This window comes from Pyrus communis, chromosome 5, assembly GCF_041283825.1.
Source record: "Pyrus communis isolate YQ-2024b chromosome 5, ASM4128382v1, whole genome shotgun sequence".
Taxonomy (NCBI): domain Eukaryota; kingdom Viridiplantae; phylum Streptophyta; class Magnoliopsida; order Rosales; family Rosaceae; genus Pyrus; species Pyrus communis.
In genome coordinates, this window is record NC_142569.1 from 5,462,301 (window position 1) to 5,481,418 (window position 19,118).

The following is a 19,118-nucleotide window of genomic DNA, read 5'->3' on the forward strand; positions in this document are numbered from 1 at the left end:
ATATTATCCGTAATATTCACATTAAAAACGTACTAAAAACTTGAAGATAAAATATAATTTATGTTTGTGGTGGTGCAAGACGCTCTTTTTTCTTTTAGACTGGTTTGATAATGTTTTTATCGAGACCCATGTTATGCACTCTTCTTCACATTTGTACGTTTTTCAACTACTATCAACGAATATCGTACTTCCCATGAAGAAAACAATGACAAGTAAAAAAATATGCAAAAGTTGAAGGAGGGGAGAAATTTTTCAGTACAAACATGATTCGGTACATTAATTGTCATACTTAGAATTTTTCAGTGCGTTTGGGTAACGCGAGTGCGTGTCAACTGCTCGGACTAGGGTTCGAACCGTTGGGTATAAAGAAGCACAGAGCTGATATCTGAAACCTTTCACACTCTCCTCCTCCTCATCCTCCCACTCCCTCCCTACAAAAACCCCAGAAGCTCTCAGAACCCTCACTCCGTCGTCTGCGTCTTTCTCTCGGAATCCAAAAATGCCTCCGAAATCTGCAAAATCCAAGGAAGCACCTGCCGAGCGATCCATCCTCGGCCGATTCTCTTCTCACCTCAAGATTGGCATTGTAAGCTCACAATCTCTGATTCTCCACTTTGTTATTTTCTGTTTGTTTCCCGAGAAAATTAGGAACTGGGCTGGAAAAAGATTGAACAAAGTCGGAGTGAATCCATGTGCTCGGGGATTATTAGTAATTTCGTTTGTAAGCAATCTTGCATCGAATTTGGTCATTTTCCGACTCCATGTATTTATTTTTGTGTTGCGTTGTAGTTCATTTGCTTTCTATGGAAGTTTAAAACTTGAAATTAATCCAATTTTATCAATTTGTTTGTTTTTAAAGTGAAGCATAATGCTTGGAATGATTGTGAGTTGTGACTGAGCTTTTGTTTCTGGTTAGGTTGGATTGCCGAATGTTGGAAAATCTACTCTGTTTAACACTCTCACAAAGTTGAGCATACCTGCCGAGAACTTCCCTTTCTGCACAATTGAACCCAATGAAGCCCGTGTCAATGTTCCCGATGAGCGATTTGACTGGCTTTGCCAGTTATACAAGCCGAAAAGTGAGGTTTGTCCTCTCACTTGGTCTACTCTCGGAAATATGAATTGTGATATTATTTTCCACAAGGCCATTGGCTTTCTGAGCTTATTATTCATGCATCTAAGGTTCTTATGTTTTCTTGAACTTTTTCTTGACATGCAGGTCTCAGCTTTTCTGGAAATCCATGATATTGCCGGACTTGTTCGGGGTGCCCATGAAGGACAAGGGTTGGGCAACAGTTTCTTATCCCATATCCGTGCAGTTGATGGCATTTTTCACGTTCTACGTAAGATGTTCATAACTTTGCTGCACTTCATTCTTGAATTCTGTTATCTTAGAAGTTATAGTACTTCTGTAACAGCCAAAATCACATATTTTTCCCATAAGTTGCCCATCTTCGCTTTTAGTTCTTAGGAACAAGAAATTTCCCTCTATCTTACAACCAATACATAAACCCTGATTTACGTTATTGAGTGTTGCAATTTCATTGGTAATTATCTGGAGAGATCTCTTTCGCCCTCATGCTTCCTTTTTTCTTCTCTTTCTTCTCATGTTGTTTTTCTTTTTTTATGGTCTTATACGAGTGTAATGCCACTATGAAATTTACTGTTCTCTTTAACCATGTATGCAGGTGCATTTGAAGATCCGGATATCATCCATGTTGATGATACTGTGGATCCTGTGAGGGATTTGGAGATTATCAGTGCAGAATTGCGCCTAAAGGTGCACTTGATAGTCAATGATTCTCTAACTATGACTGATTTTTGATTTCTGCTTACGATCTATAATTAAAACTATAATCTGTGATTTGCTTATGATCTCATTAAGCGTTTTTCTTTTTCTTTTTGCACTTATCCATCCATATTGAATTTTAAAAGAGTTATATGTTATGTTTTGCAGGACATTGAATTCATTGAGAGGAGGATAGAAGATCTTGAAAAGAGCATGAAGAGGAGCAATGAGAAGGCATTAAAAATTGAGCATGAGTTGTGCCAAAAGGTTTGATCTATGAGATAGTGTCTAATATTTTTTATTTTCATGTGCAACCTTTCTTTTTGTATATCATAGTCTTGTATTGAATCTATTGAGATTCCAATTTCAATCACTTTACTTTTGCCAATAATGTACCTGTAGTATTGTAAGTAATAGAGAATGTTTGTTACTCATGGTTTATCTAGTGTTGGAGGTTTTTCATACTTGTGGCTTTAGAATTTAGAGTTTCCTCTGAATGCCTGGGAAAATACCGTATTAGTGTTTGAACTGATATGACAAGCTAGACACTTCAACTAAAAACATTAACCATTTTAATGGGTTTTCACTATCATCGGGAAAACACCATATTGGTGTTCAAAGTGATACGTCTAATTTCTACCCCTTTATTTTGCATGGGTATGATGGCTGGGATGACATAATGTATTAAGAAAAGATAGTCATAACAATGTACAAGGGGGATGAGAAGTAAATCATGTGAAAAAGAGGTGGTTTCCTATGTTACATTTCACAACTGGAATGTTTTCCCATCGTCCTTGGTTTCATAGCATGGTGGGGTAAAGGGGCTCATCTGTATTTACTTTCTTCTCATGATGCTTGCATTTTTGTGATGCTTTCATCTCTAAATGGTCTAGTGTACATTTTACTAATTTATATTTATTTACAATTACCTACTGATATTGAACATTGATCGTGGATCTAAAGATCAAGGCATGGCTTGAGGATGGGAAAGATGTCCGTCTAGGGGAGTGGAAAGCTGCTGAAGTTGAGATCCTGAATACCTTTCAATTGCTAACAGCCAAGCCTGTTGTTTACTTGGTAACTTTTCCTTACCATGGGGACTTTGTAATTTTTCTGTACATGTTGCACACTATATCTATCTTCTATGTTTGGTATCTTCTACTTCATAGTTTTTCCTAAAATCAGCATATGTAAACTATAATTTCTTTTTTCATGTAAACAAACAGAAGTGTTGGTATATCTTTCGCATATTGACCTCCTCAACAAATCAATGGAAATCTTTTATCTCTTGTTCTTTTTATGAGCATATCATGTTTTCTTTAAAAAAATGTATTCGAAAGGAATCATGTGAAGAGTCTTTAGTGGGACGTTTATAAAAAATATTTAGACAAAAGAGTTTTGATTATAGTGATTTACCCCTCAAAAGAAAAATTTCTGAAACATGTATAAAATGTGCAAAGGACCATTCTAATTTCCTACATTTTTTCTTCTAAAATGTAATTGTTTGTCAAGTTGTAGAAATTGTTTTGCTACAAGCCTTTTTGGCCACTTATGTTTATTTAGCTGGCCTTCAAAGCCTTAGGATCTCACTTTTAGCTATGTGCATATGAGGATTTGTCGTATCAGTAACTTTATTATTTCCACAGGTTAACATGAATGAGAAAGATTACCAGAGGAAAAAGAACAAGTTCTTGCCGAAGATCCATGCATGGTATGGCCAAACCTTCTGATATTTATTCTCCATCCACTGTCTCTTGCTCTGTGTGTTTGCGTGCTTCTGCTTGCATTTTTTTTTATCATTGTGCATGTCTGAGTCTATCTGTGTGTGCAAGTAGTTGTGTTCACATATGGCAACATTTTTGTGTGTTTCAGTTCCCTTTATAGCTTGCACACATTTTACTATAGGATTCATTCTGTTGGTTACCTAAACAGGTTTTTTGCTTTGAAAAGCTTAAAACACATAGTTATGCTACATATATTGATTTAAAGCGTTTACATGCATTAGCTTTCTTAGGCTTTATTCTACCATTTTCCTGCAGAATGTTCCTAAATCATGTAGTGAAGGAAACAGTAAGACTGGCCATTTTCCATGTTATAGGGTGCAGGAACATGGAGCTGAACCAATTATTCCATTCAGCTGTGCATTAGAAAGGAATCTTGCTGATTTGCCACCTGAAGAAGCAGCAAAGTATTGTGAGCAGAACAACGTGCAAAGGTTAGTTCAACCTTTGTTGTGTTGAGTTAATGGAGTTTATTAATGCTGGTGTATGGTTTATAACTTTCACTAGTAGCTAATTTGTTTAATTTCTTGGAAGAAAAGAAACACTGGCACACGCTGCTACCTTTTCTTATTTGTGCCATCCTTAATTGATCTTGTTTTGCAATTTTATGTATACTGTCTGTGTTTGGAGGACCTTTCCAATCTTTTATCTTCGGTTAAGTCAAGTCATAGTTTGGCTACTTCTACTCTTGATTCCTGAGTAACCTCCCTGAGTAATTTTCGGATATCAGTTTGATTATTTGTCATTAGAGTCCCTTAGTATCTCTCTATCGGCAATATGTTCACGGGGTCTTGCAGTGGAGGAACAGAGTGGATGTTTAGTATGTAATTTGTATGCTGACTGGATCAAATCTTCTACAGTGCCCTTACCAAGATCATAAAAACTGGATTTTCAGCGATTAATCTGATATACTTTTTCACTGCTGGACCTGATGAGGTAAAATCTTAATACTTGCTCTCTTTACCATTCTTTTGAAGTTAAACTTGATGCCACTTGTCTAGGGTTACTGTTTTTTTGCTTGTACTTGATATGAGTCTACCAACTACTATCACATGTGGCAGGTGAAGTGCTGGCAAATTAGGCGGCAGACGAAAGCTCCTCAAGCTGCAGGGGCCATCCATACTGATTTCGAGAGAGGCTTCATTTGTGCTGAGGTTATTTCTTGCTCGTATATTAAATCTTATCTGGCAATATTTCTTTAATAATATTTTCACCAGCTCTAGTTCCAATATACGATATACGAATACAAGAGATTGCTTGGCGCTCTCCATGTGAAGTAAAAATGTCTTTTCTGTTCAAACTTATGCAAGAAAAAGAATTCGAAGAAAACACGTCTACAACTATTTTTAATTGGAATAATCAAGAAAATAACTATTAATTCTATAACTGTGATCATGTTGCTGTAAGGACTACACTGTTCCTGTCCGCTGTCACCGTTATATTACTGCGTCTCTGCTATCATCACCAAAGTGCCCCTGCCCGTTTGGATTAGAGGATGTACTAGATCTCTCAAGTTCATTGACTGGGTTTCTTTCTTGATTTACAGGTCATGAAATTTGATGATCTGAAGGAACTCGGAAGTGAGCCAGCTGTTAAGGTACGGGCTATGTTCTGAACAATGTCTTGTGGCTTTAAATCTAATTCTCGATCATATCATTGTTTCATGACATGCAAGTCGTGGGATCGTGTTCCTATAATTTACAGTCCCTAGATAGCCCAAAGCTGCCATCAAATCGTTACTCGCCCAATGGCTTTTAGCGTCCATAGCTTTGGATTGTAAAAGAATTAATACTGGCTGCCGAAGAGGATTTTCTGCTGTTTCGGCACAACTATATGTTCTACTAGATGAGGAATTGTCATGTGGTTTAACTTGCTAATTAATTTCACACGTCTTCGTTGTTTCAGGCTGCTGGTAAGTACAGACAGGAGGGGAAGACATACGTGGTCCAAGATGCAGACGTCATATTCTTCAAGTTTAATGTTTCCGGGGGCGGGAAGAAGTGACCGGCATCTCCAATCCAGCACAGCATCCATCTTAATTTGCTGATTCCGTGAGTGCATTTCGATGTCATTCATATGATTGTATACATGCATCGTTAAAAATGATAGACAACTGGTCGCGTGTTCTGTATCTTCGGGCTAGATTTTTGGTCTGCTAGTTCAGTTGCCACTCTTTGATATATGTTGGAAGTTGATCGTAGACTTGTGGAGAGCAAATAGATAATACAAGATGTATCTGAAATCTCCTATGCATCCCGATTCTAAATTGGATTTCTTTTTAACTCGCGGTTCAAAAATTTTAGGATATTCTGGATGTTTTAACCGTTATATCCTCATTTTTATATTTTTAAACAAAAATCCAACTGTTAAAACAAAGAGGATCCCATACTCTGGACACCGTAGAAAATCCCGTGGAGGTAAATCCAAATGTCATAGAGTTGTATATTGTTGAGTAAATCATATCACCGGGGAGGGTAAAACTATTGTTATTGAGGGTAGTACCAAACACCCCCAACCTAACCTTTCTGTCTCGACTTCAGTACCCCCTCATCCTTGATCATAAGACCATATCTAACCAATGAGATAAAGCTTTAAAATTCCCTCATATCATCTCCAACCATTGAGTTAAAATAAGCACTGGGGAGAAAATATATTTATGGGCAAAATTCTCCTTAGAATTTAAGTTTGGCTTAAATTATTCTGGATACACTAAATTGTCATATTTCAAACTTTGTTTGTTTGTTACTTATAATCTAACGGTTATGATTAAATGAGATCAAATTTAATGGTAAAAAAAAAAAAAAAAAGGAAAACTAATGAAAATGGCTTGAAAATTTTAAGTTTTAATGATAAAGACAAAATAAAGGGTAAAGTGAATAGTACTAGGATTGACTTTTTAGTGTAAAAATATGCTTTTTCGTTAAAGTTCCAAAAAAAACAAAATATTTTGACGGCCCAAAATTAAATCTAACTTCTAAAATAATTTAAATCAAATTTAACTTAAAAATTTATAAATACCTATGCATTTGTATGATTTTTAATTACTTATCGGAATTTAAATATTTTTAGATTAAAATGTTCATAAAAATAAATTAGGATAATCTACATATATTTTATTTAAAAAAAAAAAAGTTACCGAACATAAAAAATTAGGGTAAAATCATTATTTAATAATTTCGGGTTGAAATTTTAAACCATAAGGGTTGTAGGAGAAAAGTAGTTTTTGGAATATGACTTATAATTTTTTGGTTTAAATTTTAAGCTTCATTCCCGAAGGTTAGAAATGGTCTAAGAACGAGGAAGAGGGGATAGTTGAGCAGGAAAGAATAAGTATGGTATATTATGGTGTACACTAATCATTTACCTATTTTTTTGTTTTCCCCAAATTAACGATAAACCAAAAACAAACAAGTATGAAAGCGTTTCTTCTTTTGTTTTCCGTTTCGTTTTAGAATAAGATTTAACCTAGCATGTGGAATCTATTCCTTTCCTCACTTTGCCAAAAGAAGTTGAAGATAGATAGTATAAAATAATTAAATTCAAAATGTTAAAGTTGCTACCATGGTCTCCAACTCCAACATAAAAAAGTAGGCTTTTTAGTTCAGCACTGAGCTTTCCAAACACTTTAGCCAGTGGATTTTTGTGGCTCCTCACAATACCATCCCTTTTGGGCTTCTTCTGCTCCTTATTCTCCCTCTTGGTGATGGGTTCTTCTTCGGCCATTCGTGTTAATCTAAGGTCTTGTTTGGTGGTTCAGATTAGTAGTAAATTGTATTGGCTTAATCCAATTCCTATTTTTGGTGATCAAATGTAAATTTGAATTTGGATGTGGTTCAATATTCTAATAGATATAATATTAGATGTTTACTCATGCGTTATGAGTTCGAAACTCTCGCTCCCTCTCTTAAATTATTATAATAGTTTCAAATTCTTATCCAGTCTCTCCAGTTTTCCCAAAACCCGGGATAGTTAATGTCGCCCTCTCCAGTTTCCCCTCCAATGCAACCCATCAAACAAAACCATAAAATAAAAAACTAAATAAATGTAATCCAATGCAACCTAATTATGCCCCCTAATCCAATCTAGTCCTAAGTCACCAAACATGACCTAAGAGTTTTACCTAGTAAGGGATTTGAAACCTTCTCTTGGTCATCAGCTGAATAATGAATGTAATGTTCGTTTATGAATGATGAGTGAGGACCTAAGATCAGGTCGAAATGTGTAGTCAATGAATATAACATGTGAACATCCATGTATTACTTCCTTGTTGGTCCAACGGGAAGGAGGAAATCAGATTAACTGAAAGACGGTTATTATTTACTTATCATATGATTTGATATCAAGGGTGAAGAAAACACAAGAAGTTTCATTTGTAATTCCTACTATTCTGCTAACATTACCAACCAGAGAGGACAGAAGACAGAGGACTTGGTTTTATCCAAAACACCCAACCAGAGAGGACAGAAGACAGAGGACAATGTGTAAATGTAATCCTCAGGTTTGGACCACCCTTGCTCCCATCCATCTGCTGTTTTGTAGTTGCAATTATCTGTGGTCCTCCAGATCTCAAAACCAACAAGTCATGTAACGTCTCGATTTGGAGAAAATTTTAATTGTGACGGGAATACGAGTGGTACATTACGTGTTTTTATGTAAGTTGTGGAAATTTTTATTTCTTAATTTATTAACTTTTGAATACACATATCTCACAATTTGTATAATAACACGTGATGTATCACATCGTATGCCGATCACGTTAAAAAATCTCTTTTCGGGAGTCACAAGATAAGGACTGTGGATTGCACGTAATGTCAATTTATATCCCTGGACAAATCTTTTATTTAATTTTTATTCTTATTTTGGTCAAAGTCGACAAATGCTTTGGAGGATTGTCCTTTATTATTATTAATTTACGTGCTATAAGATAAATTTACGATATATAATTAGATTCTAACTTAGCATATAACACCAATATATTCATACGCGTGTTATAATATACGTTGATTAGTAAGATTGCATTGTAGAAGGAAAGAGTTAACATGCAGCCGAGACGTTAAGGATGTCAATATTCCATGTCTATCAGGCAGGTCATGTGGTACATGGCTTTGTGTGGTTGACTAAAAATTGGAATACCAGCATGGTCTGTAAATTTATCTCGACCGTCGAATAGGAAGATCTCTCATGTTTGAGTGTACTTTCCTACGTGTCATTATCACAATGGTCCTGCTGGTTTGCTTGTGGGTCTTACCGTCACACCATATCATTATGTATGCACCTACTCCACCTCTTTGGTCTTATTGGAACTTGAAAGGAGTGAAAGCACCTGGTCAAAGGGGCAGTGGTCGGGGTGGAGCCCACATCAGTCCTACTTGGCAGTGACCTCACAATCCTCCATGCCACTATCTTTTAAGTACCCCAAAAAGTGAAACCCCAAAATTTTAAGGTTTTTTATATTAGCATCACATGAAATGAAATGTTGAATGAATTTCATATTAAAATTTAGTATTAAATAATTTATTTATCTTATTATGTAATAGTAATTTTGATCTTTTTAGGTTAAAAAAAAAAAATTCTATATACACACCAAATAACTTTTCGTATTATTTTTCTTCAACTATCAAAACTCCTTCAATCCTCAACTGTTGAACAAAATTCTAACCAATGAAATTACAACACATGTTGATTGTAAAAAATTATTTTTAACCAATGAAACATAAAATCGATGTTTTGGAAGCTTCACATAAGGTAAGACTTCATATTTTTTTTATTATTTTAATGATTTTGACGACATCGATAATTATTTAATCTTAATTTTGATGCGTTATTCAAGCTCCTGTATTTATATTCATCTTTTAGGAATTATATGAAAAATTAAACATATAAAATTATCACAAAATATTAAAAACTGACGAGATGGGTTTTAATGATGGAATTGAAAACAATCTACATATGCTTTAAATCCTAGGAAGCATCTTTTGTCAAAATTCTAGTCCGTATTTTTTATCGAAATTAAAAGCTTTATAAGATTTGAGAAATGTGGGATGTATGGAAAATATGGGATGCATGTAGAAAATGTAAGGTGCGTATTAAAAATGTGGGGTGTGAGGGTATTATGGGGAAGTAAGTGGAGTGTATTAAGATAAATTTTAATTGAAAAAGCAAATATAAAGTGTATAAAGTATGTGAGATTTATTCAACAATTTATGAAATGTTAATATAACAAGACAATTTTAAACTGGATTTAATAAATTCTTTGACGTCCACTAGGAAAGTGAAAGAGATTCTGTCCCCTATTTTGGCGGGTAATCCCATAAATATTAACCCCAAAAAACCCCACATTTTCCCGCTTACTTTCCCAATTCCACCATTAAAAGTCCCTAAAAGGCACAAAAGCTAGGGTTTTTGCTTAATACCCTAATACACAGAACCCCTTGGGCTTTTTCTTTGGTGTCTCCACATGCCCCTCTTAAAGACACTGCCTTTCTGAGATTTTTTGTATTTACTTTCATTAAAGAAAGAGCAAGGGTTTTTGGACTGTTAGGAACTTACGAAAAGCCCAAAAGTACTTTTCTTATAGGGTTTTGATTTTTCTGGTTAAATTTCTTCTGGGTCCCTTGATTTATTGCAGCTTGGCTTGTAAATTTGATGACCCACTTCTGGTTTTTGTTCATGGGTTTTCTGTAGCTGGTTGTTCTGTGAGCTCCGTGAAGAAGCAATGTGGAAAAGGTAATGCCTTTACAGTCCCATTTGTAATTTTTCAGCAGTTTCAGATTCTGGGTTTTGCTTCAAGGATTGAATCTTTTTATTGGGATAGTTTTTACAGAGCCACATTGTTGCTAAAAATGGAATCCTTTGGTAGTAAAATTTGTTAGGTCTCTAATATTGACTCAGTTTTTGCTGCTTATTTGTGTGATTTACTGCTTTGAGCTGTGTAGTATGAAGTTAGTAAAATGACTTTTGTTGTTCTTTGAGGAGGAGAATCTGGTCCTTTGAAGCTCTTCAAAGTTCAAAGGTTTGGCCTTTTTGTTAGGGAAAAAAAGGGTTATTGATGAACGTTTGGGGGTTCTGGATGCATGTTTGATTCCAACTGTGGTTGGAACAAGTCCGAATATTAGTTGAGTTTCTTTCACTCTGTGGATTTGAGAGCTCAAAAGCCCCCACTTCTTCCCAACATTGAGAGCTATTTCTCGTTATATTCGAAATCGAAAGTGCGGGTTCTGTGTTGTGCTGTGGTTGGTGTTGGAATATTGGTTTGGTTTTCTTGCTTGAATTTGTTGGTTGTAGAGGCGTAAAGTTTACTGCTTATTCTAACATTGAGCTTTTATTTCAACTGGGTGAAGCCATTAATATAGGGCAAGTATGCTCCGTCGGCTTTTTGTGGTGTCCCTTCTGTTTATTTCTGCCATGGGGCAGCTCCCTTCGCAGGATATTTTGGCGCTGCTCGAGTTCAAGAAGGGTGTCAAGCATGACCCCACTGGCTATGTCCTTAATTCTTGGAATGATGAGTCCATTGACTTTGATGGCTGCCCATCTTCTTGGAACGGTGTCGTGTGTAATGGCGGAAATGTTGCTGGGGTTGTCCTTGATAATTTGAGTCTCTCTGCGGATGTGGACTTGAGTGTGTTTGTGAATCTAACGAAGCTTGTGAGACTTTCCATGGCCAACAACTCGATAATGGGAAAGTTTCCCGACAACATAGCTGACTTCAAAAGTCTTGAGTTCCTTGACCTGTCCAACAATTTATTTTCTTCACCTTTACCACCTGGGATTGGTAGGTTAGGGAGCTTAAGGAATCTCTCACTTGGTGGCAACAACTTCTCGGGTTCTATTCCAGATTCAATTTCAGGGCTTTCCTCAGTCCAGTTATTGGACTTGAGTCGAAACTCCTTGTCCGGGCCCCTGCCGGCATCATTGACAGAGCTGCCTAAACTGGTACATCTAAATTTGTCTTTAAATGGCTTTACCAAGAAAATACCTAAGGGGTTTGAGTTAATTTCAAGTCTCGATGTGCTTGACTTGCATGGGAACATGCTCGATGGGCATATGAATCTGGAGTTTTTGATGCTATCTGAGGTCACTCATGTTGATTTGAGTGGCAATATGTTTGTTAGTTCCAGCTCACAACAGCAGAAGTTTCTACCCCGCCTTTCTGAGACTATTAAGTACTTGAATCTTAGCCACAACCAGCTCACTGGGTCACTGGTAAGCGGTGGTGAGCTACAGATGTTTGAAAACCTGAAGGTGTTGGATCTCAGCTACAACCAGCTGTCAGGGGATTTGCCAGGCTTTAATTTTGCCTATGATCTCCAAGTACTCAAACTCAGCAACAACAGATTTACCGGAGATATTCCTAATGGTCTATTAAAAGGAGATTCTCTTGTTGTAACTGAACTAGATTTGAGTGGCAACAATCTCACAGGTACTAATATGTACTTATTTTTGCCTTCGTTTACATTCACTTGCAAATGCGTCTTTTTGTGTTGTTTTACTTTACTTATTTACGCTTAGTGTGTTTTAGTACGCCTCTCACATTGACATTCATCTCTCAGGACGAATAGATATGATCACATCGACCAATCTGCGCTTCCTCAATCTGTCCTCAAATGGGATTACAGGTGAGTTACCGTTGCTGACTGGAAGTTGTGCCGTACTTGATCTATCGAATAACAAATTCGAAGGAAACTTAACCAGGATGGTGAAATGGGGAAACATAGAATATCTCGATCTGAGTCAAAATCATTTTACAGGACCCATCCCTGATGTAACCCCACAGTTTTTGCGTTTAAATTATCTTAACCTCTCCCATAACACTCTTAGTAGTTCTATAGCAAGTGTTATAACACAATATCCAAAGATTAGTGTCCTTGATCTCAGTTCCAATCAGCTCGATGGAACGGTTCTAGCTGAATTGCTAACAATGCCCACTTTGCAAGAACTGCACCTTCGTGATAATTTACTCACCGGCTCGATTAACATCTCATCTCCTTTGCCCAGTGAGTCAAATCTTCAAGTTGTTGATCTTTCCCAGAACCATCTTAGTGGCTATTTTCCTGATCATTTTGGTTCATTGAAGGGGCTTAAAATGTTCAATATTGCTAGAAATAATTTTTCTGGCTCTCTTCCAACTTCCGTCACCAACATCAGCACTTTAAGCTCATTAGACATTTCCCAGAATCATTTTACAGGTCCTTTGCCAAACAACTTGCCTACTAGTCTTGAAAGCTTTAATGCTTCATACAATGATCTTTCTGGGGATGTCCCGGAAAATCTGAGAAAGTTTCCAAAATCTTCCTTCTATCCAGGGAATGCACGTTTGCTTTTTCCAAATGGTCCTCCGGGATCAAACAGTTCTGGAAATGAAAATTCAAAGAGGAGACCAATCAGTACAATGGTCAAAGTAATCATTATAGTTTCATGTGTGGTTGCTGTCTTCATTCTTCTTCTGCTTGCTATCTTCGTACACTACATCCGCATGTCAAGAAGAATCCCATCAGAGCATACCACAAGCAAAGACATCCACAGTCGCACTCAACCAAACCAATCTGGTGTTCATGGAACAGGCACGGGTGGTGCTTTGGTCGTTTCAACTGCGGATCTCATGGCTTCACAAAAAGGATCATCATCCGAAATTGTCAGCCCCGATAAAAAAGTTGCAGCTGTAGCTGGTTTCTCCCCTTCAAAGCACAGCCATTTCTCTTGGTCCCCAGACTCTGGAGAGTCGGTCACTACTGAAAACCTCGCAAGACTGGATGTGAGGTCACCGGATAAATTGGTTGGTGAGCTGCATTTTCTTGATGATACAATTGCATTAACCCCGGAGGAGCTGTCAAGGGCACCTGCTGAAGTTCTAGGAAGAAGTAGCCATGGGACTTCTTACAGGGCAACACTTGATACTGGGTTGTTCTTGACGGTTAAGTGGTTGAGAGAAGGGGTGGCGAAACAGAAAAAGGAGTTTGCCAAGGAGGCTAAAAAGTTTGCGAACATGAGGCATCCAAATGTTGTAGGTTTGAGAGGGTACTACTGGGGCCCCACACAGCATGAGAAGCTCATTCTTTCCGATTATATCTCACCGGGAAGTCTTGCAAGCTTTCTTTACGGTAAGCTGTTTTTTGTTAGTCTCTTCTTCCTATTTATCTTGCAATGATCAAACACTTTCTTTTGCTATATAATGCATGACTTGTATCTTTATCCCACTTATCTCTTGATTTTTCAAGAAAAATTGTTTTTCCTACTTCACCGATCTCTTTCTCTCTGCATGTACAATACACGTGTGTGTGTGTGCGCGCGCATATACATATCCTATCTGTGCACGTATTTGTGTTTAGGTAACCTTCCATTGGCATTTCTGATGAGACTAAATTATTTCAGATCGACCAGGAAGAAAAGATCCACCATTGACCTGGGCCCAAAGGCTCAAAATTGCAGTTGACGTTGCACGTGGCCTGAACTATCTCCATTTTGACCGTGCTGTTCCACACGGTAACCTCAAAGCATCAAATATTTTGTTGGACGGGCCAGACCTGAATGCCCGTGTTGCTGATTACTGCCTCCACCGCCTCATGACACAAGCTGGCACCATCGAACAGATTCTCGATGCTGGTGTCTTGGGTTACCGTGCACCAGAGTTGGCTGCTTCCAAGAAGCCTCTTCCCTCCTTCAAGTCAGATATTTACGCCTTTGGAGTGATAATGCTGGAACTCCTAACTGGAAGGTGTGCGGGCGATGTGATTTCAGGTGAAGGAAATGGGGTTGATTTGACAGATTGGGTTCAGCTGAGGGTAGCAGAAGGGCGCGGCTCTGAATGTTTTGACGCTGCATTGGTGCTGGAAATGGGAGTGCCAGCAGCAGAGAAGGGAACGAAGGAGGTCCTTGGAATAGCGTTACGATGTTTAAGAACTGTTGGGGAGAGGCCAGGTATTAAGAACATATATGAGGATCTCTCCTCCATATAGTTTTAAGTTAGGGGTTGATTTAGCTTATTTGAACTTGTTCCTTTTTGTGGGAGGGGAAGTTTAATATCTCATTGGCCTCCCTTTTTGTATCTCGTTTGGTTTTTCTAGTGTGATCAGCTGATTGAATTAACCATTGTGGAAAATTGGAAATGGACTAGATTTCAAGGGATGCACATTTTTGTTTAGCTTTGTTTCGCTTCATGACGATCCCCGCCGGCCGTTTCCAAGTTTACGTACCTTGCCCTATGTCATTAACATCGTTCTTTTAGAATACGATATTCTAAACTACTCAAATCAAATTGAAGAAGAATTTAAATTTCGGTGCAAGAGGTGGGACGCTTTACTGCCAACTAACCTATTTGAAGGGGCAGCTCGTATTTCTGACAAAGTGTAACAATTTGGAGCGATATTATATTCTAAATCACGAAAAATTATTTAAAATATAGATCATGTTGATAACATTGGCATTGTTATGAATGCCCACACAGATTTTTCAATGCCCACAAATGTGATGTAGACTTTGAAAACTAAAGGATTGTATTTTCAAAGTCATGTGATGTAAATTTCAAAATGTAATAATGCGAGTTGTTCTATGAATAGAGCACTCGATTGCAATCAAAACATAGAGAAAGATAAATAACATCAGTATCTATTCTTCCCACTTTTATTAGTCATTCCCTTGTGTTATAGTTATAGTGTAATATTTTACACCTGCTTCACTTCTGTTACTAGTAAAAATTATCTCGCTAACTTTTACATATTTATAACATATCACACGATTCTAATCAACTACTCGCGACAAAGTGCTCATCTTTTAATTCCAAGTGGGGGAATAATTTGTTGGACAGAAAAGCCAAACAGATAAAGATGTTAGATATAACATGAAATACAAATACAATGACGTGGACTTTAAGATAAGACAACCAAATGGGAGATTAGAGACAATGATTTCCTGTTTTTCTTCTGTAAATAAGCACTGCCATTATTTGAACTTTGCCTCTAGAGAGAGAGAGAGAGAGAGAGAGAGCATGGCAATTTTCTGTAGGGTGAGATCACTGAATCATCTTTCCAAATGCATTTCCTCAATCCACCTACTTTCTCTTCTGTCATCTTCAACACGCAGATTTTATTCAGAACAAGTCTCATCCGGTTTTGAGGTAAAGCTCTGATTTTGATGCTAATTCTGGTTGCTCTGACTTATTTCATGCTAATTCTCAACTGGGTATGTGGGAAAATTGATTTGCTCGTTTGGGATTGCATTTATGTTCGAAAGTGCTTTTGTTAGAAGTCTTTTGACTATAAACACGTTGAAGTTTTTATTGAAAATTCAAGTGCTTCCTGAAAAAGCACTTCTTGAAGAAACATCTGGCAGGTGCTTCTTTAGGAAGTGATTTTGACTGACAGCAGCGCTTTTACTGAAACAGACTCCAAGCATAAGATTGTTTTATGAAATATTTATACATCAGTTCTTTGATAACAGATTAATTATATGGAGAATGCTACTGTTTGATTTCTCGGGTGCTGTATATTTGTAACATTATCTGAATGATGGATTGCAGAGTGTTGGGTTTATAGGGCTGGGAAATATGGGATCAAGAATGGCAAATAATCTAATTAAGGCTGGATACCGAGTCGCTGTTCATGACATGTAATGTATTTATATCTTTTCTACAAACTGTTTGTTTGGATCACATTCAGTTAGCTACGTTTTGTACTGATTAATCGCAAGGATTAACTATCCCCATCATACTTAGGATAAGGCGGGATCACCATGTGTTCTTTGGCGATTTATAATGTCTATGTGTTATTGTTTTTATTGTTCAGAAACAGCAATGCTACGAAGAAGTTCTCTGACATGGGAGCTGCAACGAAAGAAACACCTTTAAAAGTTGCTGAAGCTAGTGATGTTGTAATCACAATGCTGCCTTCCTCATCTCACGTGAGTGCCTTATTCATTCATTCGTTAAACTCTACTTATGGGAAGTTACAATTCAAGTGTTGCTTAAAATTCATTAATTTGCAATTTTGAGGTGTTCAAGTTCCACAAGAACTGCAAAATGTGACTTTTGTTTTCTTCTTTCAAATGCAGGTATACGATGTTTATACTGGACCTAATGGTTTACTTTGTGGAGGGGAATTACGACCATGGTTGTTAATAGATTCATCCACTATTGATCCACAAACGTCGAGAAAGCTTTCTGTCGCTGTGTCTGACTGTACTTTAAAGGAGAAAAAAGGTACAATAGCAGACTGATTTAATTTGTTTGTGCATCAGTGCTTGCTCAATCTTCCATTATATTGATTTAAAATATCAAATGGTTGAGGTTGTGAAAAAATGCAGTTTCTTCCTTCATTTGTCTGTTTACTGACTTTATTTTGTAAGATGGCCGATGAGGGACATTTAACTTTGCCTTTTTACTGACTAATGTGTTGCGTATTGTGTAGATTATCCGAAGAAGCCTGACATGTTGGATGCCCCTGTATCTGGAGGTGTTCTTGCTGCAGAAGCGGGGACTCTTACTTTCATGGTATAATTCTTGTTTTGGCATCCGAAGTCAGTAATTTAAGTCTGATGGAGTTATATCGAAGAGAGAAGAATATGCATTCCTAAGGGGCGGTTGTTCTTCAGTATTATTTCTCACGTACTATATACCACTTGCACTTCATTGTATAGCTTTGATTTGATATATGGCCGGAAATGCGGACTGACATTTTGATCATAATGTCAGTTGATGAAGAATTTCAGTTTATGGAAGTAAACAAGCTGATTTCACGATCTAGATTTTCAGTTTCCATTCTCCCAGATACTCTAATTAACTGTTTAGTATTTGTCCTAGGTGTTGTTCTTGTCATCCTAGTTAGTATATGCACGAGACGGGATATATGATTTTAGAGGGTGAGGGATTGTACCTAGGTTGGTGATATCTAATTTCTGAGTCATGATCAAACGATAGCATGTCTACAGGTGGGTGGCTCTGAGGAATCTTATCTGGCAGCAAAGTCCTTATTCCTTGCGATGGGCAAGAACACGATTTATTGTGGTGGATCAGGAAATGGTTCAGTAAGTTCTCACATCTTCACGAGCCAAAAATACAACTCCTTCCACTTTCTGAGAATTTTCATGCCACTACCTGAACTTGTTGCAGATTGTTTGACATCTAAAGTGGTTTTGTATGCAGGCAGCAAAGATCTGCAATAATTTGGCAATGTCTATTAGTATGATTGGTGTTTCTGAATCCCTTGCTCTTGGCCAGGCTCTGGGACTTTCCGCAAGTACTCTGACAAGGGTACTCAACTCTTCTAGTGGTCGCTGTTGGAGTAGGTACTATCGGAATACCCTCTACATTGTAGCTTAAGGCAATTTTTGCTTCGCTGCCGATTGGATCTTGCCCCTACACTACACATACCTGTACACACATATGGGGAATATCTTCAGGTTTGGGCTTATATTTGGGTAGATTATGTGTTTCCAAATGGTTTGTTAGTACTTAACACCTAGGACGTGGAATACATGACAGTGATAGTTATAATCCGGTTCCTGGAGTGATGGAAGGAGTGCCCTCTTCAAGGAACTATGATGGCGGGTTCGCATGCAAACTTATGGTAAGTTAGTTTAATCCTGTTCGTCTGAAAAATATTTTTGATATTGTTCAACAAATTTTAGGCATAAACTGTTCAACAAATTTTGGTCATCTAGTATCTTTGGTCTCTGCGGGCCTTAGCATATTGCTGATGCTTTCCTAACGGTCAATCTTGAATCCTATAATGTTAATATGTTGTTCGGATACTGATGATTGTATTTGGTAAATGGCAGGCTAAGGATCTAAACCTTGGTGCAACATCAGCCGAAGAGGTTGGTGTTAGATGCCCGTTGACGTCCCAAGCACAAAAGATGTAAATCCCTTTGCCTTTTTTGAGCCTACGTCGGTGTCCTCGCATATTTTTCATATCTAATTATATCATATATGAATAAGGTAGGGTAATGCTAGTCCCACTCCTCCGAAAACTACTTGCACTCCTTCTGTTAGCGGTCTAGAAGTAACAAGTATCCACCTAAAACTCGAGAATAGAAGTAAGGTGACATGCTGACCATAACAGAAGACAGTCGAGGAAGTACAAAACACATATGCATCGATCTCTACGTGCGTATATTGAAACTTGATTTAAGCTTTCAATGCTTTAACCGAAACTTGATTTAAGCTTTGTGTTAACATCCAATTCAAATCCTGAAATTGATAACTTGTAATGCACAACAATCTCCGCTGCATATACTATTTTCGTTCACCATAAGCTGATGCACTGATTTGTTGTGCAGATACACTCAGCTCTGCAAGAATGGTCATGAAACCGAGGACTTCTCCTGTGTTTTCCGGCATTATTACTCCGGCAAGAACGAGAGCTAGCTTGACTTCATCATTGAGTAGTGATAATAGCAAGTCCAAATGTTGGAAACCTGAACATAGCATGTTGTGGCACTCAATTTCTATACAAAGTTGCAACTTCATGGCCTTAAACGAATACAATTTATTTTGTCTATGTTGATAGCCTTTTGTTTCTGCTTTGTTAATCTACCGATTCTACCCCCAGCTTTTTATG

At 37.4% G+C, this 19,118-nt stretch overlaps 3 protein-coding genes across 8 annotated transcripts; all 3 read left to right on the forward strand.

Moving 5' to 3' along the window:
- The first annotated feature begins 285 nt into the window (after positions 1–285).
- LOC137725218 (obg-like ATPase 1) lies at positions 286–5,852 on the forward strand. Its single transcript, XM_068463834.2, has 12 exons — positions 286–586; positions 917–1,084; positions 1,220–1,343; positions 1,689–1,780; positions 1,958–2,056; positions 2,753–2,866; positions 3,436–3,500; positions 3,888–4,004; positions 4,431–4,506; positions 4,632–4,724; positions 5,117–5,167; positions 5,476–5,852. Exons 1-12 carry the CDS (start codon positions 500–502, stop codon positions 5,572–5,574), a joined length of 1,185 nt encoding a protein of 394 aa, XP_068319935.1. The 5' UTR covers positions 286–499; the 3' UTR covers positions 5,575–5,852.
- Positions 5,853–9,974: 4,122 nt separating this feature from the next.
- On the forward strand, positions 9,975–14,707 carry LOC137726852 (LRR receptor-like serine/threonine-protein kinase GHR1). Of its 3 annotated transcripts, none has more exons than XM_088693922.1 (4): positions 9,975–10,296; positions 10,911–11,989; positions 12,120–13,667; positions 13,939–14,707. In XM_088693922.1, the coding sequence occupies exons 2-4, from the start codon at positions 10,930–10,932 to the stop codon at positions 14,520–14,522; spliced, it is 3,192 nt and encodes a 1,063-aa protein (XP_088550048.1). In that variant the 5' UTR covers positions 9,975–10,296; positions 10,911–10,929; the 3' UTR covers positions 14,523–14,707. The 3 variants fall into 3 exon arrangements, with proteins under 3 accessions (XP_088550048.1, XP_088550047.1, XP_088550049.1); XM_088693923.1 differs by having other exon boundaries at positions 10,031–10,296; positions 10,996–11,989; XM_088693921.1 differs by having other exon boundaries at positions 10,028–11,989.
- Positions 14,708–15,429: 722 nt separating this feature from the next.
- LOC137726290 (6-phosphogluconate dehydrogenase family protein) lies at positions 15,430–19,089 on the forward strand. 4 transcript variants are annotated; one of them, XR_015962339.1, is made up of 11 exons: positions 15,432–15,679; positions 16,082–16,170; positions 16,347–16,461; positions 16,612–16,759; positions 16,968–17,050; positions 17,488–17,583; positions 17,702–17,844; positions 18,041–18,125; positions 18,337–18,416; positions 18,497–18,664; positions 18,838–19,089. XR_015962339.1 is itself a non-coding variant. In XM_068465197.2 (10 exons), the coding sequence occupies exons 1-10, from the start codon at positions 15,467–15,469 to the stop codon at positions 18,923–18,925; spliced, it is 1,140 nt and encodes a 379-aa protein (XP_068321298.2). In that variant the 5' UTR covers positions 15,430–15,466; the 3' UTR covers positions 18,926–19,089. The 4 variants fall into 4 exon arrangements, 1 of the variants encoding a protein (XP_068321298.2); XR_015962338.1 differs by having other exon boundaries at positions 18,501–18,664; positions 18,838–19,058; XM_068465197.2 differs by lacking the exon at positions 18,497–18,664 and having other exon boundaries at positions 15,430–15,679.
- Positions 19,090–19,118: the final 29 nt, after the last annotated feature.